Source organism: Anarrhichthys ocellatus, unplaced genomic scaffold (genome assembly GCF_004355925.1).
Source record: "Anarrhichthys ocellatus isolate YVR2014 unplaced genomic scaffold, GSC_Weel_1.0 scaffold161, whole genome shotgun sequence".
Classification (NCBI taxonomy): domain Eukaryota; kingdom Metazoa; phylum Chordata; class Actinopteri; order Perciformes; family Anarhichadidae; genus Anarrhichthys; species Anarrhichthys ocellatus.
Genome location: NW_022280191.1, coordinates 123,199 through 144,028, shown reverse-complemented (window position 1 = coordinate 144,028; position 20,830 = coordinate 123,199). Strand labels below are relative to the sequence as shown.

At 41.1% G+C, this 20,830-nt stretch overlaps 1 protein-coding gene and 1 long non-coding RNA gene across 3 annotated transcripts; one reads left to right on the top strand and one right to left on the bottom strand.

Annotated features, from left to right (window-relative positions):
• The first annotated feature begins 2,915 nt into the window (after positions 1 to 2,915).
• Positions 2,916 to 20,771, top strand: LOC116400308 (uncharacterized). Its single transcript, XR_004213909.1, has 5 exons — positions 2,916 to 3,052; positions 6,844 to 9,279; positions 9,718 to 9,927; positions 13,666 to 13,834; positions 14,991 to 20,771. It is a non-coding gene; the product is annotated as an uncharacterized LOC116400308 (long non-coding RNA).
• Positions 4,438 to 20,764, bottom strand: lbr (lamin B receptor). 2 transcript variants are annotated; one of them, XM_031878089.1, is made up of 14 exons: positions 20,011 to 20,764; positions 15,964 to 16,138; positions 15,052 to 15,258; positions 13,607 to 13,681; positions 11,395 to 11,593; positions 9,707 to 9,903; positions 9,165 to 9,219; positions 8,717 to 8,911; positions 8,521 to 8,624; positions 7,955 to 8,080; positions 7,605 to 7,773; positions 7,267 to 7,347; positions 6,866 to 6,988; positions 4,438 to 6,037 (listed from the first exon to the last, which is right to left on the bottom strand). In XM_031878089.1, exons 2-14 carry the CDS (start codon positions 16,126 to 16,128, stop codon positions 5,877 to 5,879), a joined length of 1,857 nt encoding a protein of 618 aa, XP_031733949.1. In that variant the 5' UTR covers positions 16,129 to 16,138; positions 20,011 to 20,764; the 3' UTR covers positions 4,438 to 5,876. The 2 variants fall into 2 exon arrangements, with proteins under 2 accessions (XP_031733949.1, XP_031733950.1); XM_031878090.1 differs by lacking the exon at positions 20,011 to 20,764 and having other exon boundaries at positions 15,964 to 18,512.
• Positions 20,772 to 20,830: the final 59 nt, after the last annotated feature.

Here is a 20,830-nt window from a genome sequence, read left to right as displayed (position 1 = left end):
GAGAGAGAGAGAGAGAGAGAGAGAGAGAGAGAGAGAGAGAGAGAGAGAGAGAGAGAGCAGAAAACAGCTAAGGTGCGAAACATATTAACATGTAGTGTAACTTTAACTCAAGAAGCCTATACTGCACTTAGTTTTAAGCTACTTTTACTTTTACTTATACTTCTGACATCCGAAGTTACTCATTATTGCAGATTCAATGTCACATATAAAACTTTACTATCTTATAAAATATGATGATGATTATGAGTCAGCTCCACCCCAACAAGCAACAAACATTAAGATGCAGCTGAATCCACAAAAACACTAATAACACTCTGCATAGTGACTACTGTTCTTTTTTGATACTTAAAGGGACAGTTCACCGCCAAAACCAAAAGAATACACTTTATTTTTTTTCTTACCTTTAGTGTTATTTATCAATCGAGATTGTTTTGGCGTGAGTTGCCGAGTTTTGGAGATATCGGCCGTAGTGATGTCTGCCTATGTCCAATATGATGGCACTTCGTGGGCACTCATCTTGTAACGCTCGAAGCCTCAAAAATTTAAAAAATACACATTTGAAAAAACTCAACAGCAATATTTCTTTAATCACGACCTGGTTACTTAAGATAATCCACAGACCTTAGTTAGGACAGTTTCCTGCCCGCACTAAATAAACAGCGCTACAGGTAAGAGGAAAAATATGTATTTCTGATTTTGGGGTGAGCTGTCCCTTTAAGTACATTTAACTGATTTGTGTCAGTTTAATTTAAATTACAGGACTTTTGGTTGGAGTACTTAACATTGGGATACTGATTATTTTACTTAGGAGAAGTGACACTTTGTCCACCAGTGATTGTAATAAATTGGCAGACATGCATTCAATGACATCGCTTTGATTAAGTCATTTAACCAGTTAATGGGTCTGAGCATCTTTTTCTTTCATGAAATATGTCTTGAGGAGGAGAAAATGATGTTTCTTGCAGTGTTGAAGCGTTACTAAATTACAGGTTGTTGTTTTGATCAAAAATGCCCACAACATGTAATTATAAAGTGCTTTTAAAGGGGACCACCAACACTAAGAATTACACAGTTACTTCCATGGCCTAGAGGAGAGTTCAATCAATATCTATGAAAATGAGCTATACTCTCACTGAAGGCCCGAAACCAGAGAAGTAAGTCATGTGATGTCATGAAGTATAAAGTCCGGAGCTGCTGCATATTATACACTTGTTGGATTGTAGCTGTCAGTTGTGAAACAGCGATGGTACCCACATACTCAGAACATTCCCCTATAGGTGCTCTCAGTGTCACCTGTTCATCGTCTTTGGAGCAGCTCCGCTCTTTATACTCGATGACATGACGTTTGGGTTTCAACACTCCGGGTTTTGGATTTGGGAGAGATGTCATGTTTACTTGTATTTTTTTGGACTGTCTTAGACCGTAGAAATAAAATGTGTGAATCTTGAAAATGGATGTAGGTCCCTTTAATGCTTCATACTGTCATATCGTGCCTATGACGCGTTGTAGCTCTTATGACGTTTTTATTTCGCCTTAAAGCTTTCTTGTGATGGCTCACCCCTACGGTGGTGTTAGCTTTGCATTATTATTCTGTAATATTTTAGAATGCTCGTATTCTTATTTATTTTTTGTATTGAGTTTGAGTGTTTTCCTGCTGTCTTCTAGTGCTCATTTGCTTTGAAATGGTATAGATGTTATAATGAATGGAAGCACCACCCCGAAAGTCAAAGTCGAACCTGTTGACAGTGAAGCGTTCTTCTGTATTTCGTAACTTTCCATGAAACCACTTGGGTCTCCCATACTGGCCTTGGCCAGTGCACAGCACCACCTAGTGATGGAGATAATACAGTGCAGCTGCATGTGGCGTGCTGGTGCTGGTGTCAGCAGTAGACTGATACCACCATTATGCACCACAGGCCTCCACAACTCATCTACCTCATGCATACAGATGGACAGCAGAGACATCAAGACCTGCAGGGACCTTAATGTTAAACACAATGTTGGGCCTGATGATGATTGACAACCTGGGCCAAGGGCTGATCTGTGAATGAGAGATAAGCATAGAACTTTGTTCTATGCTTCTGTGGTGTGACAGTTACCACTTTTGAATGATCCGAGTCCAAATTTTGATAGAACTTGATTTTTCCCGAGTGACAGGTCAAAGAGTGACGTTTGATTGACAGGCTCAGTACTTCTTAGAAAACAGCCCTTTCTAGATGAGCCACGCTCCTTCAGTGGGCACAGTGGGTTCATCATTATCTCGTTTATATTTCTTGAGTGAGCAGGATCGTGGTGCAGCTGCAGAATGACTGTGCTTAAATTTAATTTTGTAAATTTGCATTGGTTGGAAGTAGCTGAAACAAGGTCACAGCTGTTGGGCCGTGATCAAAATAGATGTCTACTAGTTAAAATCGAATTCAACCTTGAAATCACCACACACATTATTACTGGACTAGATTCGTTTACAGTCATGTCTCTCTGTCTTTGATCTATTTTTATTTTTAATACTTAACTATTCTTTTTCATCTTCTGTTGCCAGCCCCTGTGTTTTGTCCCTGCTAAAATATTTTAAATCTACTAGTGGCAACAGTGTAATAGATTCCACCACTTGATCATTCATTTAACGTAATTATTGGAATAAAATGTCCAATAATAAATACAACTTTATTGTGTTAACATCACACTTTCCCCCGCTCTGACTCAGGCTGTTTTGTTTTTCTTAAATCAATTGTGCAGTCTATTCATATGCATTGTAGCTCTAGACTGGATTCCAATAGAGACTGTATTATTTACTTGTTGCAATGGTAAATCGTAGTACGCACGAGCGAACGATTAAATACTCAGAGTTGATTAGACAGACTTGAAGCGGAGTTTTCCATCTCTGGATTGTTTAACTGAACCCTGAGTGTTGGCTCTGATGAACGCTGTCGCAGAGTTATCAGTAGGCCCGTATAACACTGTTGAGTGACACTTTACATATCCGGGCATTTCTGCAAGGTACGAACCTGATGACCTGTCACTCGCCTCGCGCATCGAAAAAGGGGAGACATTGGTGAGTATAACGTGATGCTAATCGTGTTGCTAATCGTACAAAATGTTTTTTAAGATAACAGTTACTAGCGTCGTAGCTAACATTAGTTAACTGCATGATAACGTCGAGATATAAACTCGGTTTGGCTCGAGCCATAGTAGTTTTTTTCTTCTCAAAACTTTGTTTCAGCTGATAAAGACTGCGTCCTTTGTTATTTTCTGTAAAAACGGTGCGCTGTAATTTCAGCAACCTTAACGTAAATCGCTTCCAATCACTGACAGGTGTTATCATTTAGTGGTTTAATTTAGCTCGTGCTTGTTGGAACGTTAATTAGCGTCCCCAATTGCACCTGCTCCCTAGTTTAATAGCAATCAACAAGATGACGAGGGTCCCAAAAACGTAGCCTTCCAGTGAGTAAAGTTGGGCTGAACTTTTTCCAGTGACGTTATAATGCAAATTCTGCTTTTTTTGACAGATATGTCAAAAAATGACGTTTTTCATAAAAAATTCATAGTATAGTTTGGCTAAATTTAGCTTTAGTCAGACTTTTTTAGGACTTCTATAAACATACTCTATCACTTTTTTGGCATCTTATACCATAACTTTTTTTTGACCTACTATACAAGGACTTTTTCATCAAACTATGCCATTTCTTTCTACATAATATACCATTACTTTTTTCAAAATACTATACTGACTTTTTTCGATATACTATACTATGGCTTGTGATATAGCATGGGACATTGCTACCAGCAATACGGCCCCTTTATAACCGGCGTGAGATCTGTGACTGCATTCTCAGAATGAAGTTACAAAGGATTTCTAGTTTCTGAATTCACGAGGCAAGTTTTTTTCTTGTTGCTGCGGTCTTCTCTCCAAAAATGGGAGTGGAACTGCTGTCTGGCATCAGAAACATTTGCACTGAAGTATGCATGTGCATAACGCCGTTGTCTAAAGTTTGGATAAGTGAGTTGTAGGCCTCCTCATTTCACCTTCATACAGCCACTTTAATCATAGTGCATGACTTCCTGGAGTAGCACTGTTGCACCACTGATGTGGCCTACAAGCCTTCGAATGAACAAAGTCCACAAAAAAGCGGGAAAAGCAAATACTGTAAATCTTTATTTTCAGCTGCAACATTTGTATAGAAAAGCTTTTTCTAGCCACTGTCACAGATGTGATGCATTGTCTTTTTACTTTGCATTCATTTGTACATCCAACTTATTGCTTTCCACTCAGACTGCCACACCAAGGAGACAAGTCCACCAGCATCATATTAAGTATGAGTGTGTATATATATATATATATATATATAGATATAGATATAGATATATAGATATATATATATATATAGATATAGATATATAGATATAGATATATATATATATAGATATATAGATATATCGTCTCCATATGTCCTGGGGCATCTCTAGTATCACACATGCTTTTTCTTTAGTCATGCGACAAGTGTTACAGACCATTTGTTTTGTGCAGACACATGGCAGATCTAGGTGTAAACATAACTACAGTGGTCAAAATTCAAAGTTAACTTTAAAACAAAAACCCAAACAAATACAAAGCAGTATTAAATATCGAATGAGAAACATTACTTTTACTGTTATCTCCTTTACTGAAAATAACGATTTAAAAACAAAAAAAAAAAAAATATGTACAAAGAATTCAGTCAGCACAGCATAAGAAACATGCTACCTAATCTAGTTCATATATTGCTACTTTTGTACTCAGCTACAGCTGCACAAATACTTTTTTGGGTTCACAATTGCTAATGCACAGTCAACAGCGTTCCATGTCGTCACAGTATAAACTTCATTAAAATTGTCGTTGTCATATTACCTTTGTGTCAAAGCTTGAATAGGTTCAAACTAAATGCATGTGGCAGTGGTGGGAAATGAACAACTAGTTCATGATCGGGAATATGATGCAGATGGTTTCATTGCCATAAAAATCAGTCGTTTGCAAGGTTAAGCATGACGCGTGCGATGGCCGCTACTTGTTCATAACGGATACAAACGCTACTGTTGGAACAAACAAACACACCTCACTTTGCTTTCCTAAGCACACACACACTCCCAAGAGAGTGTGCACAGCAAAGTGACTGAACCTGAGGTAGCAAAGTGACTGAACCTGAGGTAGCAAGAAACCAAATCAAATACACTTTGGGATTAATGTTATTATTAAAAAAAAAAATTAAAAAAGGCAACTTTCATAACTCATCTTTCTGACAAAGTTCTGGGTCCTGAGTAAGAACATTAGCCCCAGTTCCACTGTGCAGATCAGTTCAAAATAGGTAGCATTTTGAATCCCAGCCTTCACAATATACACATCCAGTATAGTTATAGCAGGAAGGCGTACTTACAAAAATGATTCATAATAGCCAAGCTGACATTGTGACATTTTGAATATAGGAGCAAAGAGTAAAATTATGCAAATGTTGAGATATTATTGAAGTATAAAACAAGTGTATATACAAAAATATACATCCTAACAAGACATTCCTAGCAGAAGCATTTTCATTCCTCCCGAATTTTGAAAACTATTCAAAGACTATTTTTTTTAAATTTCTATTAAAATAAAGGCAATTCTTCAAATAGTCCACGGTACCAATGATACCAATGGGTGCCGTTTTCTCTTGCATCAAAAAATTCAAAATACTGCTGCTCCTTCATTCCAGAATCAAGATTTGAAAAATTCTTGGATTAAAAAAACAAAGATTTAAAAAGTAAAATCAGTCAATTATCCATTCAAATTTAAGTTAGATTTTTTTGGTGAGCCTTAATATTGGGTAGAGAAGGTCTCGGCTCGGGAGTGTCCAGCACCAGGCTCCTCAGTAGACACGAGGAATGATCCGGTAGCGGACAGTCCGGCAGTACTCTTCCCACGCAGAGCCGTACTTCCTCCTGCACTCGCTCATGTCCCGGGCGTCTCGGTGCACAAGCAGGATGATGAAGTAGATCATGTAGTACCACGGCAGGAGGTGGCTGAAGCCTGGGGGGTGGACAGCAGAGAGGACAGGACACTTTAACCCGACTGTCATTCAAAGTAAACTCTTCATAGCATTATTATCCTGCTACAAATGTCCTCTAGTAGTTCAGTCACTGGCTATTTATTGATTTTTCTTTACCAAAGCCACTGGTGATGTTAGAATACAAAAATCCATAAGTAAAACATTTTTGGAACAGAGCTTTAGGATTTTGCAAGGTCACGTTTTTACGTGACACTTCTCAAGAAAATCCATGAAATCAACTGGAAGGTGTTGGTGAGTCGGGGTGGAAGCCATTTGTATTTATAACAGGGACAGTGAATAATAAACAGACATTTCAGTGCTTGAAACCTGATGTGTTAAACAGATATAGCTGACAGGTAACTAGCAGAGACTGGATAGAATATGGACGTAGGCTCTGGGACCTCACTCATAGCTTCAGGTGTCGCCAGCATGGTTGTTTGTTTTTGGAACCAGAAGTGACCATATTTGGATGACAGCGTGGAGCTAGTGAAGAGCGAGGCTCAGAGGGGACAGGTCCTGTTAGCATAACTAACCGCTTACTTGGTTATCCAGGTGCATCCATAATTCAACTTATTAATGGGGATGCTAATTTTGGCTAGTTTTTTTTTTTTTTTTTTAAACAGTACATAGGTTAACATCTGTTCCTTAGTGTCTTAGTACAACAAGCTAGGTATGGTGAGCTCAGACGCTAATTACTGCTGTAATGTTGTATAAATATAGTCTAGTTACTATGATTCCATGCGTGAACCATGGAAAATACTGAAGTGAGTTGTTTGATTTCCTTTAGTGCAAATGTGAAGCCAACTCACCACAGGGTAGGGACCAGGCCAGAGCCATCAAAAGGTCTCCCAGGTAGTTGGGGTGGCGGACCACGCCCCACCAGCCAGACACCAGCAGACTCTTTCCTGTAGCTGTGGGGATCGTCTGCAGATCTGCAGAGGACAGACAGACAGACAAAGGTTACCACAGCGATACAGACATGGCCAAAGAAATGAAAGGGAAAAAAAGGTGGTTATCTGGACACCGGTTGGGCACAAAGTACTCCACACATATGGAAAATCATTCATTTATTGACTGTAACTCTAGAGAGCTCACACTTCAGGAAATTAATGGCTGGTCCACCTCAGTAATCTTCCCTTGAAGGTCAATAAAGAAATGTTTAGGTCATTACACAACCATGACGTAGCATTAATCCCACAACAGAACTTACGAGACAGTTTGGGGTCTGATGGGTTTCTCCTGAAGGCGTTCTTCTCAGAGTTGGACTTCCTGAAGATGTAGAAGCCAACGACTGAAAGACAGAGACAAAGAGAAAACTCAAACATCCGACTCAGCTCTAAAGGCTGGGGAAATATATCAACTTTACCTCTTTGGGACTTAACTATTAGTCTTTATTTAATTAAATGAACCGTGACATTTGTCATTGAGTAGCTGTACTTGACCTCAAGATAAAGTAACAAGAACTATAGACGGATGCAGTTATGTAATGAAATAATGCAGATGTTGAACAGGGAGGGCCAGTGACTAGTTTGATGCTCTGCTACTTACGCTTGAGTGCGATTATGGCTGCGACAGCGGGGAGGCTCAGGGGGTTGGGGTGGCTGACCAGGTAGTAGGCCTGCAGGGTGTAAGTAAAGGGAACCCATACCAGATCACCAAACGCCAGCATGAAGCCAAAACCATCGTGCATCAAGTCCATGGTGGTCAGGATGGCCTCCTGAGGAGAAGAAAGATACATTCGTCACTCATTGTTTTCATGAAAGTAAGATGGGGCAGAAGTTCATATGTTGATCATGTGTCATTGTCTTTTTTTATTCATCAATATGTTCTATCAAATTCCCTCAGAGTGATATTTTGGAGAACAGCACATTTGTTGGCGTGTGCTCTGCTGAGCGTACCTCATTCCAGAGGCCGTCCACCACGTAGAGCAGCTGGAAGAGGTTCACAAGGATCATGGAGTAGGATGGAGCATCCAGACGCTGCTGCTTCATCTCAGCCAGCGCCATCGCAAAGTTGACCAAACACTGGACGACACACAGATAAAATGAAAAATCATTACCAATGTTTCACGTTTCAAATATTGAAGAAACAATGTAGTGCAGGCCTGATAGACCCATGTTCACGAGCTGCTAGAAAATCTGAACTGAAGGTCTGCATTCCCCCCATAGCCATGAGCAAACACAAGGCGCTCATTCAGCTCATGCCATATGTCTGAGGCTCAAAATGCATTCCACATGTGGCCACCAGAGGGTGCAATGTGTATAGAAAATGACAGGCCCCATTGAAACAGATGTGGTATAAAAGGTACATGTTTAAAATAACATTGTTGCTACTTTCAGTGTATTTGGCTATGGAAATACAAAAGGCCTGTTTTGCTTACAATAATAATAAACTTCGTACTTAAAGTGCTCACTAAATGTCTTACTGAGACTAATATTTGCTTTGGTGTCCCATGACAACTCACCCAGCCAATCAGACCGGGGCGCATCTCGCAGAAGAATTTCAGGTCAAATTCTTTGATGCGTGGATTGAGCTCATGTCCTTTGAAGAAGTCATAGACCACATTGCCTGGTGAAATAGAAGAGAAAAGAAATCAGACATCAGGAGGCACAACACAATGTGTCTGAGCAGTGAGAAGGTAACTCTGCACCCCCCCTTACCGGAGCTTCCCCCCAGTGCCAGCTTCTCCGCGGTAGCGTACTGAGAGCGGACATACAGGTAGACGCTGAGCAGGACGGCGATGAGGAAGGAGGCCACAGCCAGCTGCAGGAAGTGGCTGTGGATGTAGGTGAGGTCGACGCCCTGGTGCACCGCTGCTACTGCAACTAGAGAGCTCACCGTGATGGCGAAGAAACCTGGAGGGACACAGAGCTTTAGATACAGATGGGACGGAAGAAAGATCGACGTGGAAGACAAAAAAACTGATTAAAACTAAAAAGAAAGTTGAATGATAGCAGAAGCATTGTCTACTCATGCTCTAAGCCTGTCAGTTAAAGTAACAGATGAGCCAGCACCTCAATTTAACAGTCAGTATTGGTGAATGCTAGCTGAATGAATGACTTGATTGTGGGTGGGGTTGGAGACAATGCTCACTTCACACAGCCTCACCATTGGTTCTGTACTTCAGCCTCTCCCCAGACCGAAGTGGCATGCCCTCGCTCAGCTAGAGAGGAACAAAAGACATTTGGATTAACTGACATGCAGCTGCTTTTGAGCTAAGAAAGTAAGTATTATTTCTTCCGACATACCAAATACAAAAAATGTAATGTTTATCGTTTAGGTACGTAATTAGTTAGTGTAAGATATCAAGAGGCAGAGATGAGCCAGGAGGTGAAAGAACAGCTTCCTTGTTCCTGTGGAGAATCTAATTAACCGTTACTCCTGACCATTAATCCAATTTCTGCCTCCTGCCAGAGATAACAAACCCAAAGTCATGCGCTGGTTGACGTGCGTCTTCCCTGTACCAGTTAATAGAGAGAGCAAAGGCAGCTACCCCCTCCACCGTGTGTTCTGACTTCAGTGAAATACTGTACTGATGGTGACCGGGGGAAACAGACTGCATTCATGTGCATCGACTGACTTTATTTCTCTTCATTAACTCATGCGGGCATTTTTCTTTATGTGTTCAGTTCTCGGCTCTTCTCACTCACCTTCCCAACAGGCAGCACGTAGAGCAGGACCTGGAATAAGATCCAGAGGATCACAAGGCCAAAAGCCTGAGCATCCCAGAAGGCGTCAAGAGGGGGCAGAGGGGGAGGGAAGCTGGTCAGACTGGGGTCCTCCTGGTTGACCTGGAGTACCAGGAAGAGAACCCAGGCCGGCAGGAAGAGCAGCCAGAAGTATGCTCCTGGAGAAAGGAAAAGACGGTTTGGTGAGGTTCATTTTACAACGACACCACAGTCTAGTGTATTACACATAGCAATGCATTCAGTGAATCCTTTCTGAAATGTTGAGCACAGAAGAACTCTGTTAAAACCAAAGGTTTATGTTGCATAAGATAAGAGTTATTGTCCCGCAGGGAAAAGCATGATTCATTCTTTACGAGGGATGTTAATGATTAACTGTTTCACCGTTAACCATCAACAAGAACTTTGACCAATTAATGCTGTGAGTTAAACAGTTAAATAAAATATATTAAAAACTCAGGAGCGGCTTGTCACTAAACCTTCTGAACCCCGAGCAGTTTCAGGGCGTTTCTTGCTCCAGTCACGTTTCTCTCTGTGGCCTTGAGTTTTATTGCATTAAAGTCCCGGCTGGGAAAAAAGGAGCGTTGGAAAGATAAGATAAGGACAGTTTTTACAGCTTCTGGCTGTGATAAACGGTGTAGTTTTGGTGATTGTTTAAAGAAAACGCTTTTCCATCCCGCCGGCGAGTTTTGGGTTTCGGAGGGTTAAAGGAGAATAGCGGGTCCCCCTTAAAAGGTCAGCCCACCTTTAGAGAGCCGGAGTTGTTGTTCACTTTACTTAGCAGGTGGCAAGCAAGACACAGGAGCTTGGCTTGGGTCTTAAGGAGTTCTAGTATTAATTCACCAACTAATAAAACACACACACGCACGCACACGCACACACACGCGCACACACACACACCTGCTGCTTTCATAGCTATAACATTACTGCTAACTTCATGCTCACTGTGACACACAGACTCTCTCTCTCGACCGGACAATCACCAACGTTATGTCGGGCTTGCAGTAAACTAGGGGAAACACTGACAGAGTTGCTAGACAGACAGACAGACAGACGATAACCTCACAAGTAAACTAATTGATACAGTGGACTCGGTGGCTGCTAACTCTCCCAGACGGGTTAACTGGAGACTCAGGTGCCTCTTTTCTGCATACACTGCAGTTGTAGATAAATGATGAATTTACCTTGTTTGTACATAGAGTTAGAAAATTCAACCCAAACACCCCTGCGTGCAAAAAGCCACTAATCCTGTCGATTAGTGAGGGTCGGCTATCGGTCAGAATAAAACAAAGAAACTAAACTAGCATTCCCTAGTCTTTACCTGCACTGCCAGGATCGCTATGCCAGCCAGTCCTCCTAGTGATTAACACCCACTAACTAATACACAGTATACTGAGTGACCAGAACAGTAGAAACCTATGCAGTACGACGCAACTGACCTGTAATTAATACTGCATTTATCAAAAATATGAGTTGGTATTGTTGACACTGTGTCAGGAGGGTCCAACTCAAAACACAGCCTCGAACAACGGAAATTGAAAATACATAAATGAACTGAAGTGTGAATAAATACAATTGTGTGCCTTTGAAAGCACCGGGCCCTAAATTAAACTGTGGGAGTCTTTGCAGATCTTATCCACTCTATAACCTACCTATCTTGCCTCCAAAGTCCAGAGGGGTGGTGAGGGAGGCAGCAGGAACTGTAGGAGCAGCAGCCAGCTTGGCATCCTCCTCCTCCAGCTGCTCTGGTTTGGCCTCGACTGGTTTGGCATCTCCAGTGTTCTTCCTGCGGCGCAGATTGTAACGGCCTTGGCTCTGATCAGGCTCCGCCTCTACCGTAGCCTCAGATTTCTGAAGAAAGATTTTTGGATTATTAAAAACATACAAATCAAATTCAAAAGTTGTACAAGACGTGGGCTCCCAATTTCAACAAAGATCTTGCGCAGCATAAAGTCTCAGTGACATCACTTGATTGACGAGGTTTTGATCATCAGACCTTCATCAGGTAAAGTTCCGATAAACAAATCCACATAAAGGCTGGGTGTTTCAATTTGAATGTCTTGTCTACAGTAACTTAACCCGATGAAGGTTCAACCGCTATAAGATTTGGGGTCAAAGAAAGACACAGATTGGCCAATCATATCGAAGCATTGGTCAGCCTCCACCAGGGTCCGACAGCTATCCGACTGTGCTACATAGACTGATTGAAAGGTTCAGGCTGGTCCTGGTTAAACGTGGTGTAATAGTGATACTGGGGAGGTTGGAAGGAGATACAAGTTTGTAAAACATGTTTTTAACATTAGTAGAGTACGCTAGGACTTCATTAACCGACAATAGCACTTCAATGCTACACTAGCTCTTGAAGGAATACTGAAAGTCTACACATGCCGTTTTTGAATAATTGTAACAATAAATAAAGGCCAGAACAGTGTTCCTTATATTTCATTGTGTTCAGTCTCCATCACCAGGTGATGGTTCACTTTTACACTGTGATCTGTAGCTTCTATCTATTGAACCTGTTTCCACTGATGAATCAGTTCGACATCCTTCAAACACATTTTGTAGACCCTTCCGTCTGCTTCTCTCTGAATCCACTTTTTGTTAATAGATGGATAATATTTATACAATGAGTAGAGTTAGTGACAGTGTGGACTCCATGTGGGACAGCTTGACTGAGTAGCAGTGGGGGGGGGGGGGGAATTGGTCTTCTACATCATTGGATGACTGAAACAATGACAAATGCAGCAGAGAGAAGGCAGATTTGTTTTGATGTCGAATAGTTGAGATAACCGTCATTTAAAACATTTGCACTGTAGGTTTGCCTTCAGGCTAAATATTTCTTCATATACAAATTAAAACACTGAGAAGAAATAGTTTGTATAAATGGCTTTTCTACTGAATGAGATTCCATTTTAAATCAAATCATACACCAAAGATTCAAATTTAAAAAATGTCAAGATCCCCAACATAATTCATTTACAGCTCTTGGGGATCTATTCGAGTTACTGAATCATGTTTCTCTTCATTTAACTTTGTTTGTAAATTTAAATATGTTCACCAAGTACGGCTTTACTTTCTCTGTTCACTAAAAACTATTTTCACAAAGCTATGACTGAGCTCTCAAAACACTTCTAACAGAGGGTGTACCTATCTAGGATTCAAGATTAGGTCTCATAACCATACAGACTTACAATGACTTTAGAGGCTAGCTGGTCTCAGGTCTGTAATCCTACTCAGGGATCTCATTTGGGCAAAAACAACAAAGCTAGCAAAACGGGACAAAACTGGATTGAAGTAATGTAGTATATATTTATACATCAACTCATTTTAGAATCACAGATGTCTACCGCTCTACACGTAGGACCCTAAAAGGCAGGGAATGTAAAGAAGTTGCACATGTTGGTACGCCATGTGACCGGCTAAATGAAGCACGATCTTGTGAGGGGAGCCTCCCTCAGTTGGAAAACACACCCACCCACACCCCCCCCAACATGCATGCATCATGACATTCCATTAGCTCCAACTTGCCTCAAAGGCCAGTCACTCTGAGACAGTAGTAGAGTAGCGCCTGTAAAATCAGTTGTCTGGTTTTTTTGTAATAGTGTCTGACAAAAATAATTTCAACCCAAGAGAGAGACGCAACAGTGGAAAAGTGTGTGAATAAAAAAAAAGTGGCAGTAAAGCGTTCAAATCCAAAGACATGGTGTGTTCAGACGTTTCCTGGAGTGTATTTCATGACTTTGGTCCGTCTTCATATGCTTTGATGTTCATTTGTGTTCGGGGCAATGTGCTTGTCCACCACAGATTTATTTCTTGACCTTTTTCAACGTTTTTAATTACAAAATAATAATAAAAAAAACTCACCACATTTACTGTGTTATTCTCCTCTTTCTTTTCCTGCCCATTGTTGCTATTGTTCTCAGCTGCCTTTGTCTGTTGCTGCCCGTCAAACAATGGAGGGAGATTGATGGAGATGAAGAGAGACAAAGGGGAGGGGGGGAGAAAGCAACGTGAGGAACAGGCAGAGGGAACGTGACGGGTTCGGGTCAAAATCCAGGATTTGCAGAGAGCCAGAAACCCCACAACAACATGGTAATGATGATTTAGGACATTTCATGATAATCTTGCCAGATAACAATGTTCCTTTTGGAAATCAACTGATGGCACAACTTTAACTTCAGTCAAGACAATTATATTTATCCAGCCCAATATGACAAATGCCATTCACGTTTGAACATGTGTGCAACATCGATAGTTTTACGTCGGCACACACACACACCACTGTCATGTCAACATGTCGTCAGTGTGGAAGTTCTACAGCGTGAGTGAAGATGAAATGAAGCTTGTAATCCGTCACATCTACAAGTCTTCAATAAGCCGTGAAGGCATCAAACTGAAAACATTTGGAACAACTAACTTACTCAGACACTTATTATGTTGTAATTCATTCCCACCGTGCTGCTCAGAGGAATCTCAGTGACCAGCTCGTCTGCTGACAGCACAGAGCTCAACGGCCAACGTTGACCAATCATGACGAATTTGACTAAATGTAGTCTTTGGGCACACATGGGTTAGGGGTAACAAACAAAAGCCACAGGGAGGGTCTTTGCTGTCTTCATGATCATTGGGTACTTCTGTTTAAACTGCTTGTTTGTTGCGCTGACTGCTGTATCAAAAGGTATTTCTGCATCCGACGCTGAGGTACAGATTATCTTATATAGCTCTAAACCACAAGAAAGCCAGACTGAATTTTGTACTGCGCCACATTGTGATTACTTACAATGGCCTGGTAGGGCGAGTTAGAGAATAGGGAAAGCCCAAAGAGCAGTTTAGCAGAGTATTCTAATGTGGTGGGGCACCCAGATTAATATGCAATTATGACAAATGTACTGTATGACTAGGTTGGTGTTGCAGGAAGCAAAAATGGAAAAACTTCTTGTGCATTCAAGGCACATTCTATAAACTGACTGTGCTAGTACAAACTGAATCAGTAGAGGCTCTGCTTGGTGTTGCAAGATTTTGATGAATGACATTGCTGACACTTATTGTCGCTATCATTTCTTTCATAGACTACATTAACGTTAATCGGACAGTCCACTAGGAAATGTTACTCTATAGCACGAGATAAAGTGAATTGATGCGACATCTGCATACAAATCAATGTAGGTGGCAGAGATGAACAGTAACACTTTATATGGCACAGTATTTACTCTTTCTGATATCCTTTGATCAATCTCTTTCTGTACAGCAGACTCTCCAACATCACCAGTGCTGAGACAAGAGGATGAGAAGGCCACTGTGGCACTTACCAGGGGACTCAGCCTGACTTCTAGTGTATCCTTCAGCCTTGTATCCCTGCGGGAGGACGGCGGGCCATCCGTTAGAGCTGCAGCAGCGACAGCCGCCGCCTTGCGGGAGGGCGAGCGCCGCGTGGTCCTTGCTGGGGAGCGGGAGCGGGAGCGGCGGCCTGGAGATCGAGATCGAGAGCGAGGGCGGATCGAGAAATCTGAAGCATTCTGAAGGAAAAACAGCAATTGAGAACAAAAGGAGGGATTACAACCAATAATAACGAGTGTGCCTTGTTTTATAGGAGAGACAGAAAAGATAGTCTCATCTTGTGTATAATATAATAGCTTCACACAGCAGGGTCGAAAAGAGGTTGTCTGCAAGGCTTGTGCAATATAATGGTATTCAGATATCAATTAATCAGATATAAATCGGTCACAATTTGGGCTCCCCCGCAATTAAACGACCATGATAGACTGCGATATTGAAGTTTAGCATGCGAGCTTTGCTCATGGAAAACTCAGCTTCATATCAAATCAAGCGCTTCCTACACTTAGAGATGTTTTGGCTTCACTTTGGAGGAGCCGTCATGCCGCTGTGTGAGCGCCCTATGGCGACAGTCTGTGAAAAACTTTCCTGAATGTTGGAGTTGCAGTCCAGAGTAGAAAAGTAGTATACCGATTACATTACACATTTTAACCGAGAGCAGACGGTTAAAGAAAGTCTCATTTTAATGTAAAGAATTGTCAATCATAAGTAGGAATATGGCAAAACATTGAAAGACAGAGCAGTGCTCTGTTAATTTAATTTTGGGTAAAACGTTTTGGTAAAATGTAATTTTGCTTCTAGACGATACACTGTGACTAACAACCGCTTTTATTTTAATGCAAAGATTTCAACAAAACAAAAAGCCTGTTACATGTTCAGTTTGCTACCTTGATGTCTTGCTCCCTGAGCTCCAGCTCGGTACCGTCCTTGTAGATGACGGTGTACAGACTACTTTTGGCATCGAAGCCCAGCACCTTGACCTCATAATACAGGCTGCTGCCAGGCCAGCGGCCCATGACCATGTCTCCTCTCTGATGCCTTACAGCAGGCATCTTCAGCGACCTGAGAATAAGTGAGACAAGAGATGTAGTATAGTGAGGAGGGAAGAAAGAGACAGAGAGTCAAATACAGCACACAGAGACGTGAGAGACAAGAACAGGTAGGAAGGGAAGCACAAAAGGAAAGGAGATAAAAGATAATAGTTTCTAGTCTTTCATCAGAACTGTGTCGGCTGACTTTTGGATTTTTTTGACAGTAAAAAACAAAAGTAGAGAAGCAAGGTACATTTTGCATCACATGAATATGGAATGTTTTACTTATTTATTGAGAAAACTGTCAATGCAAAGTACAGAGAAGGATAAATTGATACAATGGCAGGCATTGTTATCGAACCCTTTTCTGTTTCCATACAGTCCAGTGAAGCACAGCATGAGCTCAAACTTCTACAATGTCAACTACAGTGGCATCTCTAAATCTCAATGGGCTCATTGTCACTCACTCTGCCTTAGCAGTTACATATTTGACAAACTGCTTTCTGCATTCACAGTGTAACTACGGCTGGACAATACAGTTGCCGTAATTAATGAAGCAATGTAGCCGACGAACACAAACTGAAATAGTCTTAGAAAAACAGCAATTGTGCAATTTATCGTGCGATTGTACAGAGCAGATGCTATTCAAAAAGACACACTAAAGGGCTAGAGAAACCACAGACGAGCTCGCTTTGAGCTGAAAGACGCTCCAGAGCTGAGGAACTGAAGTCGATGAGACATTCAAGCAACCCGTTACTACAACATGCCAAGAGATGAGTGGGCTTGTTCTGGCCCCTCCCCCAGGCATTTAGACTACTCTTTAAAATAATTCATGTTGAAATATGTTTAATCCTAGGAGGCCAACATAAAAAGGTACTGGCACTCTCTCCACAGTCCATACTGACACACCCCTAGGGGAATCCCTGAACCTCACAGGAAAAAAATCAACCGAATCTTCGTTTCCGATTTAACTGTTTGCTAATGTGTGAAACTAATTTGGCAGACACATGGTGACGCATGCAGCAGGGTGAGGTCATCCTTGAACTAAAAAAAAAACAACAAAAAAAAACAAAAAAAAAAACAGGTTATACTGAATTTTTGTCTGCTAACTGCCCTGCTAGTTGTCAGACTGTGATAAAGATTCTTCCGCTGTGTCTGCTTCAGCATTGTTCAGAAAATTCAACCCTCTCATATGGAGGGGTAGAGGGACAATTTACCACAAAAGGGCTACTTACATTAGCCTACACTTTAGAATGGCAAACACCGACTGTAGTGTGCACCACTGGACACAATGAGGTAGGCCAGGCAAAGTCAGCATTATGGAACATTAGTGACCCGGGAGGCTCAGTGTCTAGAAAACCGCCACACTGCTGCAGAACTGCTGACAGGTCCGTCCCTGCTAGGTTTACCCAAAGCTGTCTGTCTAACAGAGTCATCCCATTCAAGTCACAGCCAACCAGGCAAGGCATTCTAGATCAGCCACTGTAAAAGTGACAGGAACCTGAGCTGTGGCTGTGGCTGTTAAGTTTGCTAAATATTGCAGCCAGTTTGATGACAACCGTACAATCTAAAATGGTTAGAACGGTCGATCAGTTTTACACCCACCGAGTGGACAAATACAATTTTCTTCCATGCTGCAGAAAGCGACATCTGAATGATTGCCACATGAAAAATAAGAAAATGTAAAGGCAAATCATGTTACGCAGCTCATTCAAAAAAGGTCAATATTAACTGAGATAAATGGAAGCAAACCCATGTTTCTGCTAGTCTAAATCATTTCCCCATGCGTCACCTTGCCACTGCCAGCATGAGAACACAGGGGAAGCATTACAACAATGTATAAAATGTGTGATTAGTAGCACCTTAACAAGAAAAGTAAGTTACTGGAAGTGGAGAAATACTGACTTATTAGCACAGCACGCTTTGGTTTCAGCAAAGCAAATTTAGATCTTTACCTGCGATGATTTTAGCCACATACCCTAATGACAGCCTCCTGTCAGCAGCATTACTAATTCAAATTCCAGTGGTTAACACAGCACCATGCTTCAGGAAATGGCAGGTAGCATATAGAAACTGCTTTGAGGTTAGGGTTAGTTGTTTAGGTTGTGCTTTTTTACCCTAAAACGTCCACCTCGGGTGAAATTAAGCATGTATATCAAACAACTCCTTCATGTTAAAAGACAATAATAGCTATTATCTTGACAACAAAGCCACTCAATCAAACAATCAAACCCGATGTGTACCTTATCTCTTGTATGCCTTTATAAACACAAAACAACTCCAGCAGTCCTTCAAGTAATCGGCTCGTCAGGATTACAACAAATAGGTAGAGAGGGTCAATGTAAGTGGTCAACCCTTAATCCACTGGTAACTGATCTAATCTTGTGAAAATAATCATGAAAATCCACACCACGTCAGTGAGAAACCACCTCAATATGACACACCCGAAGCTCGTCCCCGCCCTGGCTTGCCAGCAGAGTTCCACATGGGATGTGAAAGTCAAGGCAGGACCGTGACCGATGAGAGTTTCCCCATCAGATGTGAGGCCGGGCTGATGAAGAGATACGGGCTGTCCCGTAGGTGGAGTTTTCACATAAATCCCCCCTGTGCAGAAAACTGCTGTTTAGCTCCACCTGGTATGCAGCCCCTTTGACAGGCACCGTTCAAATTAAGTTGTAAACACCGACCATTGAGACGATAACGTGCTGTAAAACTGTTGACATTGCAGTGCCGTATTATTTACCTTTTATAGCGGTAGGATACATCCGAATGCTTTCCTTTGGTGAACCAAACAGCAACAACACGGATTAAACCCATACAACACAAACTTTAACGTAACTGTCCACGTTAAAGTGCCACCAAATGTCAGGTTAATGTAACGTTACTGTTAAGTCGCGAGAGCAACGACCACTATTTTCTTGTATTGCGAGGATACATTATCTAATGTGAACCGTCTATCTGAGTAAGTAACATTTACAGTTGAATGGAAAATACGTCAAACACGTGAAATCTTCGTTTGGATTTATATTGTTAGTCTATTGCGCAACTTTCAGTGAGTTATCATTTGGCGTTAAATTACGGTAATTACGAATAATTTGGAGCACTTTTGTTAATTGACACTAACGTATATATTTTTTTAAAGTCTGCCTTTTTTACACTGCAGTCATTCAATTAATTATATGTTTTGCTGCTTAATACAAATGCGAGATGAATCTAACAGTAGTTAATGATATCCTTTAGTTTATACCCCAACTCAGTTCTAATGTAACGGACCTGTTGCTTTAAAGAAGTGCGCCCCACGTTAGCTCGGTGAACTCAAAGATAGCCCTCATGCAGCAGCAAGCGACACAAACGAAGGAGGGAAAACGTCATGCATTCAAACGCTGTTGGCGAAGACAACAAACGTCAAAGAAATAAACCGTGAGCACACGTGTGGATAAGTTCGACAAACACTCAATTCAGTGATGGTATCCAAGCGAAAGTCTTAAAAACACGAACGTTAATGTGCATCTAAAAACCGACTCGGCTAACGTTAGCATTATCGTTACTATTTACTTGTCTTTGAGTGGACAGGCACCGTCTAATTTCTGGCCATCACGTCGCTAATTCTGGAGACGCTTGGGTCCATAACGGTAACGTTATAGTTAAAGTCACCTGGACGAAAAACTATCAAACATCTCTAATACAACTCTGAGCCATGAAGAAGAATAAGGACTGGCTGATTACACACAACCTAATAGTCGCTCCAGCCTTTTAACTTTGACCATTGGAAACAAGGTAAGATTCCAGGAACTAGTCGGCGCCTAGTCTCTGTTAACTGCTAAAACCAAATTTCCCAACAAAGAGAAACGTACAGCGATTTGCCATTTTTCATCACAAGCCTATGTATTGAGGCGTACTTACCTTATTATTGCAGGAGTAATTCCAGTGAGTAAAACTGATAAAATATTCCTTGACAAGACGAGGAAATAATAAATTAAGATTTATATTCTAAAAACGGACGGCGATAACGTTTCACGTAGCGCTCCTTCTCCCTCCCTCTCTGGGCAAAACCCACCAGTGACCAGGAAGGCGCGAAGGCTGCTGATTGGCTCGTTCAGCGTTCATTTCAAACGGCTCTGCAATCTGATTGGTTATCGGTGGGTTTTAACTGAGCCAGGATTGGTTTAGAGGGGGTTACGATTACTTTGTTTACTGGTTTCAAATTACCGCCAGGCAAAATGGCAGAAGTAGCAAAACCATATTAAAACTCTTATCGATATAAGATAGAAACAGTTTGCTTCATAATTCCCCTGATTTTATTACACATCCCTTACACTAACACAGCTATCATGGAAATAATTATTTCAGAAATGAACATAATGAATTAACAAAATAGTAGTCATAGCAGTAATATTAAAATACTAAGATTACATTTTATATTAATGTAAGATAGATTGTTCATATATAATTGTTTAAAAAAAATGACACAGAGAGGAAGAAATTCTATGTTTCTGCCGTTAAACTATTATAAAGGTACAATACGTCTTCTGGAAGACTTGCCATGCTGTGTTGATCAAACTCTTAATACGGATGTGTTAAATCACTTTGGACCAGTGTTGCAATAGACTGCACTTGTGTTGCACTGTGTTCAGATGTGATGAGATATATATATATACATACACATATATATATATATACATACACATATATATATATATACATACACATATATATATATATA

What these genes read in the sequence shown, in the direction of transcription:
- lbr (XM_031878089.1), bottom strand. Translation starts at nt 16,128, where the DNA reads ATGCCTGCTGTAAGGCATCAGAGAGGAGACATGGTCATGGGCCGCTGG. An exon ending in AAGTCAGGCTGAGTCCCCTG is followed by an intron (nt 13,682 to 15,051) that starts GTAAGTGCCACA and finishes TTTGACGGGCAG; the next exon opens with CAACAGACAAAGGCAGCTGA. An exon ending in GCCCCGGTCTGATTGGCTGG is followed by an intron (nt 8,081 to 8,520) that starts GTGAGTTGTCAT and finishes TGTGTCGTCCAG; the next exon opens with TGTTTGGTCAACTTTGCGAT.